Below are 23,495 nucleotides of genomic sequence, written 5' to 3'. Positions count from 1 at the left end.
TCAAACTATCTGATACAAAATCAGTCTTAAAAAATCATAAGCTTTCCTTTATGCCAATCATAAATCCACTGAAAAAGAAATTCAGAAAACACTTACACTAACAATATCCCACAAAAAAATAAAACACAAAACTTTGGAATAAACCTAACCAATAAGGAAAAAGACTTCTACAAGGAAAATCATAAAACATTGAAAAAAAAAATCAAAGAAGACCTTAGGAGATGAAAAGATCTTCCATGTTCTTGGATAGGAAGAATAAATAACATAAAAAGGACCATTCTTCCAAAAGTGATCTACAGAACCATTAAATTACCAAGGTCATCCTCACAAACCTAGAAAAATCAGTCCTTAAATTCATTTAGAACAACAAAAAACCCAGAATAGCCAAAGTATTTCTCAACAACAAAAACCATGCAGAAGGCATCATAATACCTGACTTTAAGCCATTCTAAAAAGGCATAATAGCCGGGCGTGGTGGCGCACGCTTGTAATCCCAGCATTTGGGAGGCTGAGACCTGGAGGATTGCGGTTCGCGGACAGCCTCAGCTACTTAGTGAGGCCTTCTGCAACTCAGTGAGACCCGGTTTCAAAATAAAAAGAATAAAAAATAGGGCAGGGGGTGTAGCCCGGAGGTCAAATGCCCCTGGGTTCCATCCCCAGACCCGCAAAAAAAATAAATAAATAAAATAAAATAAAAAAATAAAAAAATAAAAAGGCATAATAATAAAAACAGCACAGAATTAGCACAAAAACAGACACATAAACCAATGGAGCAGAATATAAGACTCAGAAACAATTCCATACACTTATAGCCAATTGATTTTTGACAAAAGGGCCAAAAACATATACTGGAAAAAAGATAGCCTGTTCAACAAATGGTGTTGGCAAAACTGGTTAACCATATGAGAAAAATAGAAATAAACGTCTTTCTCACCCTGTACAAGAGTCAACTCAAAATTTTTGTAAATTTTGGAAATCAGACCAGAGACCTTGAGGGTCCTTGAAGAGGGCATAGGTCCAATACTGCAACACATAGGCATAGGTAAAAACTTTCTCAACAAGACTCCAAAGGCACAAGAAATTAATATGTGCATATTTCATTCAATATGTGAGATTGCATGAAACTGAAGAGCTTCTGTAGAGCTAAGGAAACCAGGAATCTCAACAAAGAGTCGACAAATTAGGAGAAAATTTTTTCCAACTACTCATCCAATAAAGGACTAATACCTAGAATATACAGAGAACTCAAGAAACTCAGCACTAAGAAAACAAATAAAGCAATCAAAAAATGGGACATTGAACTAAATAGACACTTCACAAAAGAGAAATTCAAATGGCCAATAAATGCATGAAAAAAATTGTTCGACATCGTTAGTAATCAGAGAGTTGCAAATCAAAACTACCCTGAGATTTCACCTAAGTCCAACTAGAATGGCAATCATTCAAAACACAAGTAACAACAAATGCTGGCAAGGATGTGGAGAAGTAGGAACTCTAATACATTATTGGTGGGATTACAAATTAGTGCAACCACTTTGGAAAACAGTATAGAGGATCCTCAGAAGAATGGGAACAAACCTACCATATGATCCAGCAATACCACTTCTGGGTATCTACCCAAAAGAATGGAAAGCAAACTACTAAACTAAAGCATACATATCTATGTTCATAGACACATAATTCACAATTGTCAAATTATGGAACCAGCCAAGATGTCCACCTACAGATGAATGAGTTATAAAACTATGAGATATGTATACAGTGGAATTTTACTCAGTCATAAAGAAAAGAATTATGTCATTTACAGGGAAATGGATGGAACTGGAGAACATTATGCTAAGTGATATTAGTCAGTCACAAAAAGTAAATAACTGGATGTCTCCCTGATATGTGGAAGATAGGAAGAAAAAGGATCATAAGAGGAACTCTAGATGAGGAAGGAGAAACCATAAATGAGCAAATAAGATGACCTAACAGAGGGGGCTGAGAGGGGGGAAGAGGGAAATTCTCTACTGTATATGATGTACATTCACAAACATATCAAAGTCAATTACTAAGCCAAACATGAGAAAGAGAGACAGGGAGAAAATGAGGTAAGAATTGGGGAAGGACTACCTGAGTGATGTGTGCATGTATGCCCCTACCATCGTGTACTCCATTAAGATGTATGAGTACAATGCACCAATAAAAAATTTAATAAAATAAAAATAAAGTAGGGCTGGAGATGTAGCTCAGAGGTTGAATGCCATAATTTAATCTCCAATACCAAAGGGGGGAAAATGAAGTTAAATAGCTAAAATACGTGAGACCAAAATATTTTCACAGATTCATTCAAGCAAGTAAGTTATTTAGAATTTGACAGATAGAGCTAAGAAATTTAACAATAATTCAAATGTAAAACATATTAAAAACTATTTTACCAAGTTTGATAATTTGTTCTTCCTTCCCAAATCGTTTCACTGAAGTGATATAGAGATCTCTATTTTTATCAATGAAAGCAATTTTTCTATCATTGGTAAGTCCTTTTTGGTCCAGAGCAATTTCCAAGATTTCATTCTAAAATTTTTTAAAATGTAAATGTTGGATTAGTTTTAGTGCTTGATATAGATCATTTTAGTTACTTAACTACACAAACATTTTAAAAGATCAATTAAATGCCATTTACCTACATCTAATGATACAATATCCCTGTTTAATTTTAAACTGCCAACATGCTAGTAATTCAAGAGCTGCACTAAATTGCTGCCTACAATCCAAGGTAAAGGTACCCTTAAAATACAACTAAATTATGTATATTTTGAAACTGTATGTGCTGAGAGACACTCCCATCAGCACTCCTGAACTATCTTTAGTGGAGAAATTGAAAAGGGTGAAAAAAGTCAAAGTACCTCATGAGAGCAGTCTATTTTGATTAGTAAGTTCCTCATACCAAAATGTATCCTAAATAGATCGCATAATACCTATATTTTAAAAATTTGTTTAGAATACATTTTGGACATATGTAGAAATATATCATGTTTGCAGAGCCCTAATTTTTACAGATTCTTTCATATTCATTTCCTGGGAAAAAGGAAACTTGATGTAGATATTGCTATTATACTTTGCAAATCAGACCCAGTCATGAAATGATTTTGATCAGAAAAAGCTGGTACCAAGCATGTCTAAAACTTATAACTAAACTCCTAATGCCAAGACCATAAATTTTTCCACAATAAGATTATTTCTGGAATACTACATTAATCTACTATAGGAGCTAGTAGGATGAATTTTTTTTTGACTTTCAAATAGTTAAGTATGGATTCATTTCAATTCAATCCCAAAGAATTTTTTTATTTATTTATTGTTTGCTTATTTTAAGCCTAGAAAATAAATCAATAGCCGGGAGTGGTAGTGCAAGCTTGTAATCCCCGTGCTTGGGAGGCGGAGACAGAAGGATCACACTGGTCCGGAGCCAGCCTTGCTGGCTTAAGAGACCCTGTTTCCAAATTATAAAATAGGTCTGGGAGTGTAGCCCGGTGGTAGAAGGGCTTCCAGGAACCCCAGTACCACCAAAAAGAAAAAAAAAAAAAAAAAAAAAAGAAAGAAAGAAAGAAAGAAAGAAAGAAAGAAAGAAAGAAAAGAAAAGAAATCAATAAACAACTGGGATCTTTTTGCACTTCTATTTGGAGTAATTCTTTTCTCTATACCTATAGTCTTAAAGCGAAAGAAAATGTTGGCTAAGGTCAATGAGAAAACTGTAGAATGCTTAAAATATAAAATTTTTTAAAAATTTACTGTCAGATGCTAAAAGTTTCATGAAGATAGAACATGCTACTGAAAGGCAGTAAAAAGTCCAGACAGAAAGTAGAAATATAAATAATATTCTTTTATTTTTATTCAATTAATTTGCATGATAGCTTCCTATAATCTGTTTAAACTTCTGTTTAGTCTTTAACAATGAGAGTTTTAGGCAGAATACTCATATGTATAATGCACACTGATTTTAAATATAAAACTAATTTCTTTTTGTCTCCTTAAAATGAAACTATTAATTTTTAAAAGGAAGAAAATAGTGGTTATTTACATTAGAAATAGTTAATATTAATTACCTTATGAGAAAGAAGCTTCCCATCACCTAGTGGTTTTCCAGTTGATGCCTCAAAGAGGAAGATTACTTGAAAAAATAAGAACATTCATGAATGTGTCAGATTAGAATTTTTATTGGTAATCTTATTCACTTTTTCAATGCTGTAACCAAAATACCCCATAAAGAACTATTTACAGGAGGAAAGATTTATGGCTCAGTTTCAGAGTTCTGTCCATGTCAGGTGGCTCCGAGGCAGAAACATTACAGTGACGAGGCACAGTGGAGGAAAGCTTCTTGTCTCATAGCTGCTGGGAAGGCGATAGAGGCCGTAAAGGGCCAGGGATAGATAAAGTCCTTAAGCTCATGCCCAGTGACCCCCTCCTCCAGCATGCCCACCTCGGAATCCTGCAGCATTAGGGTCCATGCTTTCAACACATGAGCCTTTTGGGAGAAAATTCCAGACCCAAACCACGACGGAATATATAAAATAATATAAAATTATAATTTCAGTGGAATTATAATCCTTGTGAGAAATTATTTAACTCTCTGGAGCTTAGAATAAACACCAAATTCCTTTTGACTAAAGGGATTGTATTTTTTTATGAAAACAGTAGAACTGAATTCTTATTCTTAAAGCATTTATTTTAAACTGTTATTAATCAAAGACATTAAACACCCCATAGACCAATGGCAATCCAAATATGGATATAAATTGTCACCCTGATATTTATATTTAGATCAGGAAAAGTGTGTTGAGTTTCTCCTATGATATCAGACAATGTATTGTGTACTGTTAAGTTCTGCATTAATATATTACTGTGATATCATAAATAATTTGTCTGGTCTTTGTCCTAGGTTCAAAAACCTTTAAAAGTTCCTGAGTGATAGGAGTTCCTTTGTCATACTAACGAAGAAACTCTTGATGGGTATAACTTCATTTTAGAGGCTAATAATTAGAAAGATCAACTATGTGTTTTAAAAGACTAGAACTTTTAGGACTCTTTTATATGAACATATTAATAGAGATTAATATTGTACCTGAGTGGAAATTATATCTTCTATCAAGTAATGTAAAACAGAAGACATGAAATCTACTCTTCAGACAATATGGATTGGATATGCAATGTGGGAACCAAGTTCACACAGTCCTCTTAATATCAATCAGTATAAACTCGGTATGTGGCACATGCCTGAAATCCCAGCTACTTTTGAGGCCGAAGCAGGAAGATCACAAGTTTGAGGCCAACCTGTGCAACTTAGTGAGAACCTGTCTCAAAATAAAAAGGGAGACGGGTGTTGTGGCATGTGCTTGTAATCCCAGAATTTGGGAGGCTGAGATGGGAGGATCACAGTTCATGGACAATAAGCCCCTTTGTGACTCAGTGAGACCCTGTTTCAACTGAAAAGATTGAAAAAAGGGCTGGGGGTGTACCTCAGAGGTAGAATGCCCCTGGGTTCCATCCCCAGTACCTCAAAAAACAAAGAAAGAAAGAAAGAAAAAAAGAAAGAAAAGAAAAAGGGCTAGGTAGTACTAAAAAAAATTAAGCAGTAGGTACAGTATAGACTAATTTATGGCTATAGCTCATGAGCACCTCCCAGTGACAACTACTGGAACTTTGAACTAGAAAATTCCTATTTGGCTAAGTGTGATGGTGCACTCTTGTAATCACAGTACTTGGGAGGCTGAGAGAGGAGGATCGCAGGTTCACAGCCAGCCTTGGCAACTTGTGAGGTCCTCTGCAACTTAATGAGACCAGGTTTAAAAATTAAGAATAAAATAGGGTTGGGGATGTGCTTGGAGGTAGAATGCCCCGAGTTTAATCCCCAGTACCATAAAAAAAAAAATCTATTTGAGCTGGGTATGATGGTGATGATGGTGCAGGCCTGTAATCCCAGTATTATTGTTCTTGGCACAAAAACTTGTCCATAAAGGAGTTCCCAGATTAAGAAGAAACCATTTGCCGGGCGTGGTAGTGCATGCTTGTAATCCCAGCATTTGGGAGGCGGAGACTGGAGAATCGTGGTTTGCAGACTGCCTCAGCTACTTAGCAAGGCCCTTCCACAACTCAGTGAGACTCTATTTCAAAAATAAAAGGGACTAAAAAAGGGGGGGTGCTGGGGGTATAGCTCAGAGGTATAATGCCCCTGGGTTCCATCCCAACCCTATTTTATTCTTAATTTTTAAACCTGGTCTCATTAAGTTGCAGAGGACCTCACAAGTTGCCAAGGCTGGCTGTGAACCTGCAATCCTCCTGTCTCAGCCTCCCAAGTACTGTAAAAAAAGGAAGAAGAAAGAAGAAGGAGAAGGAGAGTGAGAGGGAGAGGGAGAGGGAGAGGGAGAGGGAGAAGAAGGAGGAGGAAGAGGAGGAGGAGGAGGAAGAGGAGGAGGAGGAGGAAGAGGAGGAGGAGGAGGAGGAGGAGGAGGAATTGATATCACATATAGACAGTCCCCTTCTACAGGTTAAAGATATTATTTCAACTGTATTAGCACTTACCTTTTCTTAGCCAAAACAGGAAAATATTTTCCCTCTTATATTATGTTCATTCTACAGTAATTTTAGTCTTTTCAATTTAAGCAAAATACACTTACATAATTATCTTGCTTAACAATTACAATTTATATAAGTAAAATAAATCTACTGGCATGTAAATATATGTACCTGGAATTGGTCATAATTCTTTCTAGCTCTAAAGTTCTATAAATTATCAAAGCCTAAAAATAATGACATATGAGCTGGATGCAGTGGTATATGCCTGTAATACCAGCAATTTGGGATGGATGCTGAGGCAGGAAGATTACAAGTTTAAGTTCAGCCTGGGGAACTTAGCAAGACTCTGTCTCAAAATAAAGTAACAAGAAAAAATGGCTGGGTGTGTAGCTCTAGAACCTCCCTAGTAGGTGTAAACCACTGGGTTCAATCCTCAATAACTGCAATGATAAAAACAATATATATGTTTCCTTTGTGAATTATTACAGAAAAATTAAAAATTAAATTAGAAACACAAATACTTTATTAAAGCCTCTATCTGAAATATGTGGTGTTGAACGATAGTACAAACAACTCCTAGTGGTCACTGGTAGTTTCCAATTTAAGTATATTGAAGATAAAAATCTGACTTCCAAATTATTATTATTTTTATTATTATTAGCAATTGCATAGTCTGAATTCTTCCTGTTATCTGTATAATATTCCATTCTCTTTTCTTCTTTCTTGGCCAGAAAGGAAGTCTTTTAAAGATTAATTACCGAATGTCCTTTCTCATAAAAGGCCTAAAGAGTTAGAAATACACTATCTAGAAGAGTTGTATTTCTTGTTACTCTCTTCCTAATTTATGTTGACCCATTTACATGGCCTTCTGACAGATCTTTTAACATGCCAGTCATCCCATCTCAAGATACTTCCACTTGCTTGTCTTACAGTCATTCCCCTGCCTCCTGTCCAGAACTTTCCATGCTCTCACCCCACAAAAGGTTTTCCCCCAGCATATATCATTAGCTGACAGTTTTAAATGCTTACTTGCTCATTTTAATTAGATTGTCTTGTTTACCCGCTGAATCCCCAATTTCTAGAAAAGCACTTGGTATATAGTAAGCACTCAAGTCACCTGCTGGATAATCGAATCTGTGATACAGAATTGTCTTAATAAAATGATTTTACTGTTATATGAAATTTCAAATCCCTTGATATATATATATATATATATATTTATAAATATTAATATAACCTAGATTTTTAAATAGAAAAATTAAGTTATACATACTTTTCCACATTTCACTAACTTAAATTAATTAAAAAACATGTCAGCAAAACAAATGGTACAATGAAGTACAATATCTACGATGTTAATAATGAAGAATAATGAAATATTTTTAAAACTCAAATAATTAAAAATTAATACACATTTTAGGATGATAATCTTGAATTAAAACTCACTATCAAGAGTTATAGAATATATAGAGAGAATTTTATTTCCTATCATTGAGACAGGATTGTGACAATATCTATTTGTTCTGTCAAATGAATATAATACTTCAGTTCTTATTTAATTCATGTTTATAAACAATTAGGATGCTCAGAATTCATTCATATAAAGTTAACATGGTAACAAAATTATATACCATTAGTAAATTTCAAGGAAATTTAACCTAGGAAATTATAAAAATGTACTTACTTTTTTCATCAGCTTTGTCTTTTATTGCTATAGTATCATTACTCAGAGACACAGTCTGTGCATTCAAAATATCTGTTCTCATTCCAGGAAATTTTGGAGAAGAAATAAAGCGTCCTTCATAAGAATATAAATAGATGCCACCACCATCTACCAGAAGAAAATGTCTAAAAAATAAATAAAAACATATTCTCAAATAGGAAGATACTATATTTTTATATTAAATAATAGTGTATCCTTTGCCAAAATCTAAGTACTACAATTAAAATAGGTATATAGATTTTAAAAGAAATATTTTAAGAACTGAAAGTCAACATTTGTTGTTTTGTTTCTTTTTTGTTTTTTTATTTTGTTTTTTTAATGGTGGTAGGGGAAGAAAAATGTAATGTCCATAATCTCTACCCTATATATTAAAATTGCCACTTCTTTTATATTATGCCCTAAATTAATTTCCTTTCCTATTAAAGAATTAATAAAAAGGCAGTTAGAAAATATGATAATTTGCAATTCAGGGATTTAAATGCCAGATGTTTAATGAGAAAATACAAATATATTTCATACTTAAGAATTATATAGACTTCTGAGAAGATGAGGACTGAGGGAAGCAGCACATAACAGTCCTGCTGAAACCCAATTTCCATTGCCTTAAAAACAGCATTCTACAAAAGCCAGAGAATACCATAACTAGAAAAATAATACAATAAGTACAAGATAGCAGGGGAAAAAGGTTAGAAGACTGATCAGAGAGCAAAAAATAAACCTGCCTGCCTTACAACCGCAGGTACGACAATAGCACCATCTTGCCGCACTGCACCCGACTCCAGAAATGAACAGGAAAACAACCAAGGACCTGAAATAAGCAGCTGCAGATCATCAAAACTGTAAGCCATTAGTTATTCCTGTGCAAACACCAGCTACAACTTCCAGAAGTGGTGGTGGAGCAAACTATGCCCTCCAGAGATTCAGAGCGGAGCTCAGCAACACAAGTAACTGCCTTGTGGTTGCTTGCACCACAACACCATCCTGCCTCTCTATACCTGACTCCATAGACGAACAAGAATACAACCAAAGACCAGAAGTAAGCAGCTACAGATCATCAGAATTGTATCATCAGTTCCTACTGTGCAAACACTGGCTACAACTTGCAGCATTGGCAGCCAAGCCCACCACACCCTCCAGAGATCCAGACCAGCTCTCACCAAAACTGTGTCTTTTCATATCATAATGGAATGAAACTAGAAATCAACTATAAGAAGACCCAGAAAAACCACATAAACATGCAGAGACTGAACACCACACTGCTGAATAAAGAATGGGTCATAGAAGAAGTAAGGGGTAAAAGCAAGAAATTTCTAGAAACAAATGAAAATAGAAATATAACCAAATCTCTGGGATACTTTGAAGGCAGTATTAAGAAGAAAATTCATAGCACTGAGTGCTCACATAAGAAGAACAGAATATCACCAAATAAATAACCTAATGACACACCTAAATGTCCTTGAAAAACAGGAACAATCTAACCCCAAAGCCAGTAGAAGACAGGAAATTATTAAAATCAGAGCAGAAATCAATGAAGTAGAGAATAAAAAAAATACAAATAATCAGCAAAAGCAAAATCTGGTTCCTCAAAAAGTTAACAAGATAGATAAACCACTAGCCAACTTAACCAAAAAAAGAGAGAATCAACCCAGATTATGAAGATGAGAGATGAAAAAGAAGATATTACCACTGAGAGTATAGAAATCCAGAGAATTATCAGAAACTACTTTGAAAAACTATACTCCAAAAAACTGGAAAATCTGGAAGAAATTGACAACTTTCTTTTTTTCTTTTTTTTTTTTTTTTTTGATTGTACTGGGGTTCCTGGAAGCCCTTCTTCCTCCGGGCTACACTCCCAGACCTATTTTATATTTTTGAAACAGGGTCTCTTACGCCAGCACGGCTGGCTTCGAACCTGCGCGATCCTCCTGTCTCCGCCTCCCAAGCGCGGGGATTACAAGCGTGCGCCACCACGCCCGGCGAAATTGACAACTTTCTAAATAAATACAACCTTCTTAAACTGAGTCCAGAAGATATAGAACATTTAAACAAACCAATAGCAATCAAAGAGATTGAAACAGCAATAAAGAGCCTACCATCAAAGAAAAGCCCAGGACCAGATGGTTTCCCAAGTAAATTTTATAAAACCTTTATAGAAAAACTAATTCTGTTACTCCTCAATATATTTCATGATATAGAAAGAAACATGACTCTCCCAAATATATCCTATGAAGCCAACATCACTTTAATACCAAAACTAAATAAAGACAGTTCAAGGAAGGAAAACTACAGGCCTATATTTTTGTTGAACTTGGATGCAAAACTGCTAAACAAAATACTAGCAACACACATTCAAAACCACATCAACAAAATCATACACCATGACCAGGTAGGGTTCATCCCAGTGATGCAAGGCTGGTTCAACATATGAAAATCAATCCATGTAATTCATCACATAAGCAGAACCAAAGACAAAAAACATATGATTATTTCAATAGATGCTGAAAAAATATTTGACAAAATTCAACATCCATTTATGCTAAAAGTACTGCAGAGAATTGGAATAGAAGGAACATACCTCAACATCATAACGGCAATTTACAATAGGCCCACAGCCAACATCATATTAAATGGGGAAAAACTGTGAGAATTTCCCCTAGAAACAGGAACAAGACAAGGATGTACATTATCAACTCTTCTTTTCAGTACAGTACTTGAGACTCTAGCCAGAGCAATAAGTCAAGAAAAGGAAATTTTTAAAAAGTACAATTAGGAAAAGAACTCACACTTTCACTATTTGCAGATGATATGATACTATACTTAGAAGGCCCAATAAATTTAAGCAAAAGGCTTATAAAACTGATCAACAAATTCAGCAAAGTGTCTGGATACAAAATCAATCTTAAGCCAGGTATGGTAGTGCATGCTTGTAATCCCAGCATTCGGGATACTGAGACCAGAGGATCATGGTTCACAGATAGCCTCAGCTACTTAGTGAGGCCCTCCACAATTTAGTGAGAATAAGAAATAGGGCAGGGGATGTAGCTTGGAAGTCGAATGCCCCAGGGTTCCATCCCCAGACCCGCAAAAAAAAAAAAAAAACTTAAAAAATTGGGTTTAGCCAGATGTGGTGGTGCACGCTTGTAATCCCAGAACTTGTGAGGCTGAGACAGGAGGATCACACAGGTTCAAAGCCAGCCTCAGCTACTTAATAAGGCTCTCAGCATCATAGTGAGACCCTGTTTCCAAATAAAGTATAAAATAGGTCTGGTAGTATAGCACGGAGGCAAAAAAGACCCTGGGTTCCATCCCCAGTACCACCAAAAGAAAAAAAAAAAAAAAACTGGAAGCTTTTCTGTATACCAACCATAAGTCTACGAAAAAAGAAATCCAGAAAACACTTCCAATCAGGATTTCCCACCAAAAAATAAATAAATAAATAAATAAAATACTTAGGAATAAACTTAACCAAGGAGGTAAAAGACCTCTACAAAAAAAAGTATAAACTGGGCGTCGTGGTGCACGGTTTTAATCCCAGCGCTTGGGAGGCTAAGACAGGAGGATCGCACAGGTTCGAAGCCAGCCTCAGCTACTTAGTGAGGCTCTCAGGAACTTAGTGAGACCCTTTTCTGCCAAGACTTTGCCGCCCACTCCATCTCGGCATCTACGTGTGTAAAAATCCATGTAGTCATATTGACGATTAGCCCCGAGAGAGGGCGTCGTCTCTGGCCAAAAAACTCCTCCACTCTTAGATATTCTTTCATAACTATTATTCTTTTAGTAATGATTCTTTTAACTCTCCACACAAATTGCTCCGGTGGTGTAAGATCAGGACTGTGAGAGAAACTGAGTCCGTGGAAAATAAACTTTCAGCTTTGTTCAAATGGTAATAGATGCAGTGGCAGCATTCCAGTCAATAATTACAAATGCAGAACTCCACCCTTATCTTTGACCTTCATTAGCCAAGGGCTAAAAGGAATCTTGGCCTTTGCACCTAGTGATAGCGCTGCCCTGTGGGGACAGGGCGACACCAGCTGGTTAAAAATAGCTATGTCAAAACAAAGGACAGATAAAATAGATGTGTAAAGGTGAAAGAAAGAAAATATGGTGAGAATAAGAAAGCATTTTTGTATGAAGAAGAGCTTATCCTAAGATTGTCCCGAATGGGAAAGAGAGAATTAGGGTAATCAGAAAAGAAAAGGAAGTTGCAGAGGGTTAGTGATAGGAATATGGATTATTAAAAGAGGAATAGGCTTCTAATAAGCCTATCATTTGAGGAAAAGTGCTCAGCAGCTACAGAGGTATATTTGACAACTAAATCTAAAAACTTCATATTATTTCTTGGTGTTTACCTGCTAAACTGTGTTATGAGTTTGCTTAAGCTTTCAGACAGCAGTTTGTACTGCAGACAAAATCCAGCAGACATTCATCGAAATTCTCTAAATCATCATAAAGGAACACGGATTTTCCCTACGACAACTATATGAAAGCTGGAATCTCGGACTTCGTCCCCCATTCAGCCCAAAAGGAGGTTGCTAGATAGAGAAGGACATTGGACTAAGCTCTAGGAATGAAAGTTCCGAAAGGGTTAAAGAAAACTCTTAAAAACTGGATTCTTCAAGTGATTTTGGGTGTGACTTTTGTTCTTCTGGAATTAGCCCAATAAAAGCCTCTGCAGCTGCAAGGCCAAAGGGGCTGAATCGAAGCACAAGACCCACCTGGGATAATGGGACTGATTTCAATCACAAAGACCTGTGATATCACAGGCCTTACTTTTGTCTTGTTCAGGGTTGGCAATCTGCATGTGTATATCTCTATTGTACCTTGGGTGTTTTGCACTTTTTTACTAAAGAATCACTGGGAGAGGGGAATATATAAAAAATCTTGTGTCCAGAATAAAGTGTTCAATTGTGCAAGAAGCATTGATCCATATCAGGTTCTTTTCAGAAGCGCCGCTAATAGGATTATCTCCTAAAAGGAAAAGAATCGCTGCAGATAAGAATCTGCAGTACTTTACCCTATCCTTCTCCATCTTTACTGAGATCGACCTCGAGTGAATTCGCGCCCCATTTGAACTGAGCAAAGAAGCCTGTGGCACTTTTCCAAATAAAGTATAAAATAGGTCTGGGAGTATAGCGTGGAGGTAGAAAAGCCCCTGGGTTCCATCCCCAGTCCCACTAAAAAAAAAAAAAAAAAATTATTAAAACATTGAAAAAAAAAATCAAAGAAGACCTTAGAAGATGGAAAGATCTTCCTTATCCATGAATAGGCAGAATAAATATAATCAAAATGGCCATACATCCAAAAGTAATCTACAGATTCAATGCTATACTCATTAAATTACCAAAGTCATTCCTAACAGACATAGGAAAATCAGTCCTTATTCATTTGGAACAACAAAAAAACCAGAATAGCCAAAGTAGTTCTCAGCAACAAAAACCATGCAAGAGGAATCATAATACCTGACTTTAAAGTACACTACAAAGCCATAGTAATAAAAACAGCATGGTACTGGCACAAAAACAGATACATAGACCAATAGAGCAGAATAGAAGACTAAGAAACAAATCCACACACAGCCAATTGATTTTTGACAAAGGGGCCAAAAACATACCCTGGAAAAAAGATAGCATGTTCACCAAATGGTGTTGGCAAAATTGGTTAACCATATGCCGAAAAATGGAAATAAATCTCACTTTCTCACCCTGCACAAGAGTCCATTCAAGATGGATCAAAGACTTGGAAACTAGACCAGAGAACTTGAGGCTCCTTGAAGAGGGCATAGGTCCAACACTGCAACACATAGACACAGGTAAAAACTTTCTCAACAGGATCCCAAAGGAACAAGAAACTAAAGGCAGCTCAATATGTAGGATTTCATTGACATGAAGAGCTTCTGTACAGCAAAGGAAACTATCAAGAACCTCAACTGAGAGCCAACAGAATGGAAGAAGATTTTTGCCAACTATTCCTCCAATAGAGGACTAATATCCAGAGTATACACACAGAACTCAAGAAACTCAGCACTAAGAAAACAACCCGATCAAAAATGGGCAAGTGAGCCGGGCATGGTGGCGCACGCTTGTAATCCCTGCGCTTGGGAGGCGGAGACAGGAGGATCGCGCAGGTTCGAAGCTAGCCGTGCTGGCGTAAGAGACCCTGTTTCAAAAATATAAAATAGGTCTGGGAGTGTAGCCCAGAGGAAGGAGGGCTTCCAGGAACCCCAGTACCACCAAAAAAAAAAAAAAAAGGGCAAGTGAATTAAATAAACACTTCATAAAGGAAAAAATTCAAATGGCCAATAAATGCATGAAAAAATGCTCAACATCATTGGCAATCAGAGAGATGCAAATCAAAACTACCCTGAGATTTCACCTAACTCCAACTAGAATGGCAATCATTCAAAACACAAACAACAACAAATGCTGGCAAGGATATGGAGAAGTGGGAACTCCTAATATCCTGTTGATGAGATTGCAAATTAGTGCAACCACTTTGGAAAACAGTTTGGAGGATACTCAGAAGAATGGGAACAAACTTACCATATGATCCAACAATACCACTTCTGGGTATCTACCCAAAGGAATGGAAACCAAACTACCAAACTAATGCATGTGTATCTATGTTTGGAACCTACCATGATATGGTACACATGTACACAATGGAATTTTACTCAGCCATAAAGAAAAACACAATTACATCATTTACAGGGAAATGGGTGGAACTGGAGGACATTATGCTAAGTGAGATTAATCAGTCACAAAAACCAAGAAATCGGATACTCTCCCTAATATGCGAAAGCTAGGGAGAAAATTGGTCATAGAAGAACTCTAGATGAAGAAGGAGAACATACAGATGAGCATAAAGTAGTGCTTGTTTTATTTATTGTCAACAGCTAACAGCTATGTTCAAGGCATAGGGCTCTGTGTAAGTTTTTTTAGCTTATATAAGTATTTTAATGGCTACTATATTTTCCTTTGAAAATATATAAATAGTATAAAATATTCAAACAATACAGATTAAACAAAAAACTTTGTGATTCCACTTTCAAAAAGATAAATATAGCAAAGTATGAATATGCTACAATATTTTCTTAACTAACTCATTTGTGATAGATATTAATTTCAAATTTTTCACTGTTTTTGAGGGTCTATAGTGTACATACATATCTGTATATCTTATTTCCTTAGTATAGCTTCTAGAAGCATAATTACTGGATCAAAGAATATATACTTTTAAACAAGTAATATATATTATAAACTGCTTTTTGGAAGGTTTTATTGATTTATATACATACAACAAATATTTTGGTGAAGATACTTCCTTAATGTAGAAATTTTAAAATATTTTAAAATATTTTTAAAATCTAATGTTTAGAATCTCAGTATCCTTGATTGGGATATATTGATTCAGGAATTGCTAATTGTACTTTCTAGTTATGAAAACAAAAAGGAAATAAGCTAATACCAAAACCAATGAGGTTAGCATCTAAAAATATCAAATATACAAACTTCAATATATTAGTATTTAAGAGTCCTTAAACATCAGCCATACATATTATGTATAAGAAACTTTCTAATCTTGACAAAAGGATACATTATATTTGTATATGTTCTTTCTTCATGTCATTGCTAAAAGCATTTTCTCTTCTAAATAAGACTGATTAAACAATTTGTTTAAATAGCTAACATCTCTATATAAGATCAATGGTAGTCAGTAACTAAAATATTCTTTATTCAATTATTTATGTCTTTAACATATGCTTTTACTAAAAACATTCAATAAACATATTTATAAATAATGTGTAAATAAATTTAGTTGGAACTAATGGAATAAAAAGCATTTCAGAAATAGTTTTTTAGATCACTGACATTTTACCTTTAAAATGGAAAAAATGACTCATTTAAAAATGTATGATATAACTAAATAAGTCATATTTTGATTTCATTATATGGATGATATAAAATCTGACATAACATTTTCTTGATCACTTAAGATCATCAGTATGGTAATCATATTCTTTAGTAACTAAATGATAGCTTTGGTACTCATGAGAATTTGTTGGTGCTCAGAATAATTATACTACTCAGCTATACAGTTCTATGAGTTTAGCTTTCTCTCTCCTCCCTTGCCAGGCAGTCACTTTTCTTCTTGTCACTGTGCCAGCCTTTAATAGCCCATCAGTACCATTTTTCTTTTTGCTATTTATAAAAAGCTGTGGGCTAAAAATCCTGATAATAAACACTATTAAGAGCTGCCTAGGTGATGAGTAAAGGGATAAGGAATAAAGAGTATGATTTCAGTGCAAAGATTTTCAGATGGCTATTTCCGGTAAATGTCAATTTTATTTCTATACTTTATTCTAGGTTTTATTAGATAGGTTTTCTAAGCCTGGTCTTTGTTTCAGTAGGGTATTACTGTACTTGATAGAATGATAGTTTTCATAAAAAAGTATGAGTTCCTGGAATAATATCTATTCCTGACTCACTCCAGTTAACTGGTCTAAAGTTTCTTAGACTTTTTCATGCTGAAGGTCTGGGTAGAGAATACCATTTTCAAACTTCCAGTGGTAGCACATGAAACCAATGAATTTCAACCAATATTTAAAAATAAAATTAAGGCTAGGGGTGTGTTATTACCTGATAATAAACAATATTAAGAGAAAGAAAGGAAGGGAATGAGGGAGGGAAGAAGAAATAGAATAGAAAATAGGGAACCATGATGTCCAGACTATTTGATAGTAATATACTGTTCTTATCTCATTCTCTCATGTCATTACTTGGTTTACTTGTAATGGGTTTATCATTTTAAATATGTGCATATTTTTAAAATTTCTCAATTTTGATTTCTAATGTAGTTGATGTTGGTATATATATACATATCCCACTTTTAATCCTCAATAATTTTTAAGAATATAAAGAAATTTTGAAAGTAAAACATTTCTGAACCATTGATTGACCTAAAGACTTATTTATTATTTTTAATTCTGAAATATATAACACAATAGCTTGGTTCTAAATGACTATGATACCGTTCTACAAATGAGATGCTTTAAAGAATGCTTTACCTGTAAATGAGATATTTTAAACCTAAATCCAAAAGTTAAACATAATAAATTACCTTTCTGCCTGCAGAATTAAACTAACAGTTCCTTCTTTGAGATCAAATATAAGTGGTGTATTCCAGTTCTTTGTGCTAAAAGACAAATAAAATGGATATTTATTAACATTTTAAATACTAAGTACTTTTAGAGAAGTATACAGGCACTCATTTTAAATAAAGTGACTTTAGGTTTCAGAGTAATTAATTGTATATATACTTCCATTACAGTACTTGGCACATTGTTATGAAATTATTCACTTTCATTGTATATCACCAAATAGAAAGCAAACCCTTTGTCTCCAGTAACTAACACATCATAGGCATTTAATAAATACTTGCTGTAGGTATTACAATATGTGAATTGAGGAATAATTTGGGCAAACCATCTGATATTTCTCATCTGAAAAATAGCAGTATGGCACAGTGATAAAAGAGCTGGTTTTTGCTAGACAGATCTGGATTAGATGATTTTGCCATCTTCTAGCTACAAAATCTTAACAAGTTTTACCTCTGAATCACCAGTGTCCTTACTTGTAAAATGGGGATAATGATAACTTATATAAAGTGTGTAGCAAACTGCTTCTTATATAGTAGGTATTGAACAAACTTAACTATAATAAAAATAAAATGATGAACACGATTATTTTTCTACAGGTCTCCCAATGTTGTTGTTGTTGTTATTATTATTATTATTATTATTATTGGTGGTACTGGGGGTGGGACCCAGAGGCTTTCTACCTCCAGGCTATACTCCCAGACCTTTTTAATATTTTATTTGGAAACAGGGTCTCACTAAGTTGCTGAAAGCCTCACTAAGTAGCTGAGGCTGGCTTCAAACCTGTGCGATCCTCCTGTCTCAGCCTCCCAAGCGCAGGGATTACAAACGTGCGCCACCACACCTGGCTCTCTCCCAATGTTATTGTTGGGTTAAAATTAAATTATTTCTGTAAAGCATTTTGTGAACTGTAAAATACTCTGTAAATGTAAACATGACCATTCTTATTAAAAATTATGACTAAATAAATAAATTATTCTTTTAGTTTTTATAAGATAATATGATTCAATGATAGGGGTGGGTAAAGAGAATCATTTATAAATGGGAAAAATCTACTCCTGAATAGTCAAAGATTCATAGTTTAAAATAAGTTTATTACTCAGGTATATTCTGAATTTTCCTCAATAATTTTCATAGAAACAATTCCTTAAATCCGATTAAATCTTATCATATTCATATCCAGAAGATGGGGCGAATTTTTTTTTTTTTTTTTTTTTTTGGTGGTACTGGGGTTCCTGGAAGCCCTTCTACCTCCGGGATACACTCCCACGGGCTACACTCCCAGACCTATTTTATATTTTTTATTTGGAAACAGGGTCTCTTAAGCCAGCGGGGCTGGCTCCGAACCAGCGCGATCCTCCTGTCTCCGCCTCCCAAGCGCGGGGATTACAAGCGTGCGCCACCACGCCCGGCAGAAGATGGGCAAATATTAAACAACCAAACTGCTGGGCAATTAATCTTGGCTAATGCAGGGGTTGATTCCCATTTTAATAAGTAAATATATGTATAATATAAAATAACAACTAAGTTACTACTAATAATGTAGTAATGTTTTTAGCAATTGCTACCAGTAAGTAGTCTGTAGTTAGCTCACAAGTATCATAAAGATATGTGCTTCATATTTTGGAAAAATATTCGTGTCATGTTTCATTAATCCAGCCATTAGGATTAACCACCATTCTTTTACAAGAGAGTGGATCGAAGAAGTAGTGATTTCCAGCTGGGCGTGATGGCACGCTTGTTATCCCAGCATTCGGGAGGCTGAGACTTGAGGATAGCGTTTTGCGGCCAGCCTCAGCTACTTAGTGAGGTCCTTTGCAACTCAGAGACCCTGTTTCAAGATAAAGAATTTTAAAAAATAGGGCTGGGGTGTAGCTCGGAGGTAGAATGCCCCTGGGTTCCATCCTCAGTACAGAAAAAAAAAAAAAAAAAGTAGAGTGATTATGTAGGTTTTGTTTCTAATATCCTTTTAGAAAATTTCTGTAATTTCTGATAACTAAGATATGCGAATGCCATACAAATATTAACTTCCTAAGCTTTAATGTTGAATAAATGAGAAAAAGCATTTTCCAATATGATTATTTGAAAATCAAAAATTTAACACAAAATGCTTATGTATTATTTTCTTTCTCTGGAACTTCTTATAATATAAACCAGTTTGTTACTTGCAAATTTGCCTTTAAAACTGCGGTTATATTACTAAAAATGAGGCAAAAGTTATTAAGAACCTGGATTCAAATCCCAGGTCTCCTTCAGTAAAAAAGCTAAATCATTTAAGATTTACTCATTCTGTCCCTTAGCTCTTTATCTTGTAAAATGGAAATAATACGAATATTAAACATAGAAGATAGTATGACAATTTCTCAAAAATGCTTTATTATCATTTAAAATACTAGAAGGTTTTTAAATTTAATGAAATATGTTTTGGTGATGACAGGTCCTAAGATGTATGTCATTCCTGCTACTGCTACCTGGTATTTTATTCTATATTGTATAACTTAATATCTTGACAACCAAAGAGGGGAGGTAAAATTAAACCAGAAAAGAAAAGCAATCTTATATTTTGCCACACATTGGCTAATATAGAAAAAGTAAAGTGACAAAAATAAATCGCTGCTGCTAAACTTTGGTATTTTACTTACTTTGTTTGAGAGTGGGGGGTACTGGGGATCAAACCCAGGGCCTTGTGTATGGTGGGCAAGTGCTCTACCACTGAGCTATATCCCAGCTTGGTTTTGGTATCTTAAAAAATGACCTCTCTGATATATACCTAACACTTAATGATACTAATCCTACACATTTAACTATGTTCTAGCCACTATAACTAGTAAAATAAATCCTTCACTTAGGGCAGTGAAATGCCTTACATCTCTTCAAACAACAAAGAAACACTAAATTGAAGGGAATCTCTTTTATTTTTCTCAAGTCAATGAAAATTAATTATTCAAATACCAAACTGCATTAAGTGATTGTGAGAATATTTTCTCTCCTTAACCATACATCAATTGTTTAACTCTATCTTTTTTGGTTTTCTCCACAAGTTATTATGTAATATTCCTTCTTCCCTTTCATTTAATGCTTATTAACATTTAAAATACTAATCTTTAGCCAGGTGTGGTGGCGCACCCTGTTTCCAAATAAAAAATATAAAAATAGGTCTGGGAGTGTAGCCCAGAGGTAGAAGGCCCCTGGGTTCCAACCCCAGTACCACCACCAAAAAAAAAAAAAAAACTAACTAATTTTTAAGTCCGGCGTGATGGTGTACGCTTGTAATCCCAGCACTTGGGAGTCTGAGACAGGAAAATCAAACAGGTTCAAAGCCAGCCTCAGCTACTTAGTGAGGTTCTAGTGAGACCCTGTTTCCAAATTAAATATAAAAATAGGTCTGGGAGTATAGCCTGGAGGTAGAAAAGCCTCTGGGTTCCACCCCCAGTACCACACACACACGTTTTTGGTTTTTTTTTTTTTTTTTTTTTTTTTTTGGTGTATGGTATTGGGAATTCAGCCCAAGAGCATTCTATTTCTGAGCCATACCCCCAGACAGACCACTTATTTATTTATTTGTTTATTTATTTAGTAATGGGGATTGAACTCAGAGGCATTCTACCTCCAAGCTACATCCCTAGCCCTATTTTATTTTTACTTTGAAACAGGGTCTTGCTAGGTTAATAAGAGTCTTATTACTGAGGCTATCCTTGAACCTGCAAACCTTCTGTCTCAGCCTTCTAAGTAGGAAGATTACAGACATATGCCACCAAGCCTGGCCTTTAGTTTTTATTTTGAAACAGGGTCTCACTAGTTGTGGAAGGCTTCCTTAAGTTGCTGAGGCTGTACTAAATACTTTTAATAGACACTCTACTTTTAAATAAAGTTTACTTTACTTTCATAGTATTGAATATATACTTCTATTGTAGTACATTGTTCTGAAATTATTGACTTTCATGTGAGTATTCCTCAAGGGATTTATCTATTCTCTATTTCATTACTCCAGACTTGGCAGTTTTCCCAAGTTGCAGATTCTGATAAGCAGCAGAGTTATACATAGAGAGTAAGGATTTCTAGAAATATAGCTGTGGCAGTTGCTAATTAAGTTAATATCATCATTTAATTTGTTAGCAGGGTTTAGAATACCAAGACAACACAGTATTGCAACTGATTTATTCATTCAAAATATTAAGTACACATCTGTCACATGTTAGGAACTGAGCTAAGTACTAGGCATACAGTGGTGAATAAGACATATATAGTCTCTATCCCCAATTTTATATCCAATGATTAAATTATAATCACAAAAAGGTTATAAATAAAAGCACAAATTTTGAGAAAATAATCCTTACCTATTTAAAACCAGTACTGTAGGGGTTATATGCCTTTTCTGGACAGTTGAAGAATCACCTGGTACTATGCCACTGCCAGTTTATACCAGTCAACAAATTGTCAAGAATTTTGTAAACTGATTGTTAAGTGAAGCCATTATGTAAAATAAAATTTTATAAACTTACTAGTAAACAAATTATTTTCCAAATAAAGGTAATAAGTATTAAAAACTATCACTTCCAAAAATATATTTTACTATTATCTATCTATAAGATGGCGATACTACATAATAGTTTGCTATTCTGAATCTCCTCTTTCTTCACTCTCACTAAAATCACATTGATAGCCTGATGAATGCCGAATCTGTTTTTAAGCTTTAAGTACAAGTTTCTTCATTGTATTAATCAAATAATTTCATGACTTCTTTTATTTTTTATTCTTATAATGGAATTAGAGATTGAACCCATGAACATTCTACCTCTGAGCTACGTGCACAGCCTTATTTATAATTGTTTATTTTGAAACAGAGTCTCAGTGAAATGCAGAGGGCTCACTCAGTTGCTGAGGCTAGCCACAAATCTACAATCTTCCTGTTTCAGCCTCCCGAGTACAAGGATTACAGGCGTGTGCCACTATGCCCAGCTTATCCTATACCTTCTAATACAGAGTAAACTGTGGGTTTTTTTTTTTTTCATCATTTTTGGACAACTCTGGGTCATCAATATAAATACCAGTAATTGCTCTGGGTTTTCATATTAAGCCTAAATACTTGTGTCCCTACTGAATAACTTTCAGCCTGTTACCAGACTGTTAGCTGCCCCCTTTCACAATGAATGGGTGGTTTCTTTTCCCATCATTTAAGCTGCTTCTAAGCTCTGGGTTTTGCTATTATACTAAACTCCTTAGAACCCTAAGGAAACACTATCTCAGTGAAGGTGTTTGCTACTATAAAAGTGATGATTAACCTCTGGTGCACAAACTTTATTAGATCTATTTTAGTTATTTATGTCTGTGTGTATTTATATACATATATACATATGTATGTATGTCACTTTTCCTCACTTCCTGGTTTGAGGTAAGTTTAGGATAGGTGAAATCTTAAGAAATGTTAGATTTAAGACAAATCAAATTGATATGAAAACTTGAAAGTAAATTCCTCACCACAGACAAAACTCTAGGTTTTTAAGAAATGAAAGATGCTTACGAGAACACATAACATTGAAGAGACGTTGAAACAACTAAGTGTGCATAGTTCAAAGATGCTTTAATAACTCTATCACGGAATTCCAGTAAATCCACTGCATCATTAAGAACGTTACGAACCTAAACAAGGTAAAATGAAATACCAACAAACAATGTTAAAATTTTAATTAGATAAGTTAGTAAGCTTTTCAAACACACACAAAATTTCAGTGCACTTTTGATTACCTAATCATAGGAAAAATTTCAACTAGGTGTAAGATGATATACTTGGGTATAAAAATTAACCAACAAAGTCCAAATACAGAAACTTTTTTATAAATAAGTAGAAATTTATAAGAAATTTTAACCTGCAAGCCAAACTGAATGATTTAGGAAACATGATAAAATGAAAACTACTTTAGCAATGAGATATAGTTAAAGGAAGGTGGCATATAAAAGTTGGAAAGACACTACATGATTTCTGCCAAAAACAGTAATATATCCTCGGGTTAGAATTTACTTTAAAATTTAAGTTCTAAAACAGAGAGATGTACGTGCTTTAAA

The 23,495-nt window shown here is 34.7% G+C and overlaps 1 protein-coding gene across 1 annotated transcript in view; it reads right to left on the bottom strand.

The window, feature by feature from the left end:
* Window positions 1-23,495, bottom strand: part of IFT80 (intraflagellar transport 80) — a gene marked incomplete at both ends in the record, with an annotated part of 121,817 nt that overhangs the window by 24,508 nt on the left and 73,814 nt on the right. The window contains 5 exons of the mRNA XM_080696741.1: window positions 2,421-2,556; window positions 4,089-4,153; window positions 8,240-8,403; window positions 17,396-17,470; window positions 22,954-23,072. Coding sequence (XP_080552867.1) covers window positions 2,421-2,556; window positions 4,089-4,153; window positions 8,240-8,403; window positions 17,396-17,470; window positions 22,954-23,072 — 559 coding nt within the window. The remainder of the gene's footprint in view (window positions 1-2,420; window positions 2,557-4,088; window positions 4,154-8,239; window positions 8,404-17,395; window positions 17,471-22,953; window positions 23,073-23,495) is intronic.

Source organism: Muscardinus avellanarius (assembly GCF_963383645.1).
Source record: "Muscardinus avellanarius genome assembly, chromosome: 5".
Taxonomy (NCBI): domain Eukaryota; kingdom Metazoa; phylum Chordata; class Mammalia; order Rodentia; family Gliridae; genus Muscardinus; species Muscardinus avellanarius.
Note: the sequence above shows the minus strand (reverse complement) of the source record. Positions and strands in the feature narration are given on the sequence as shown.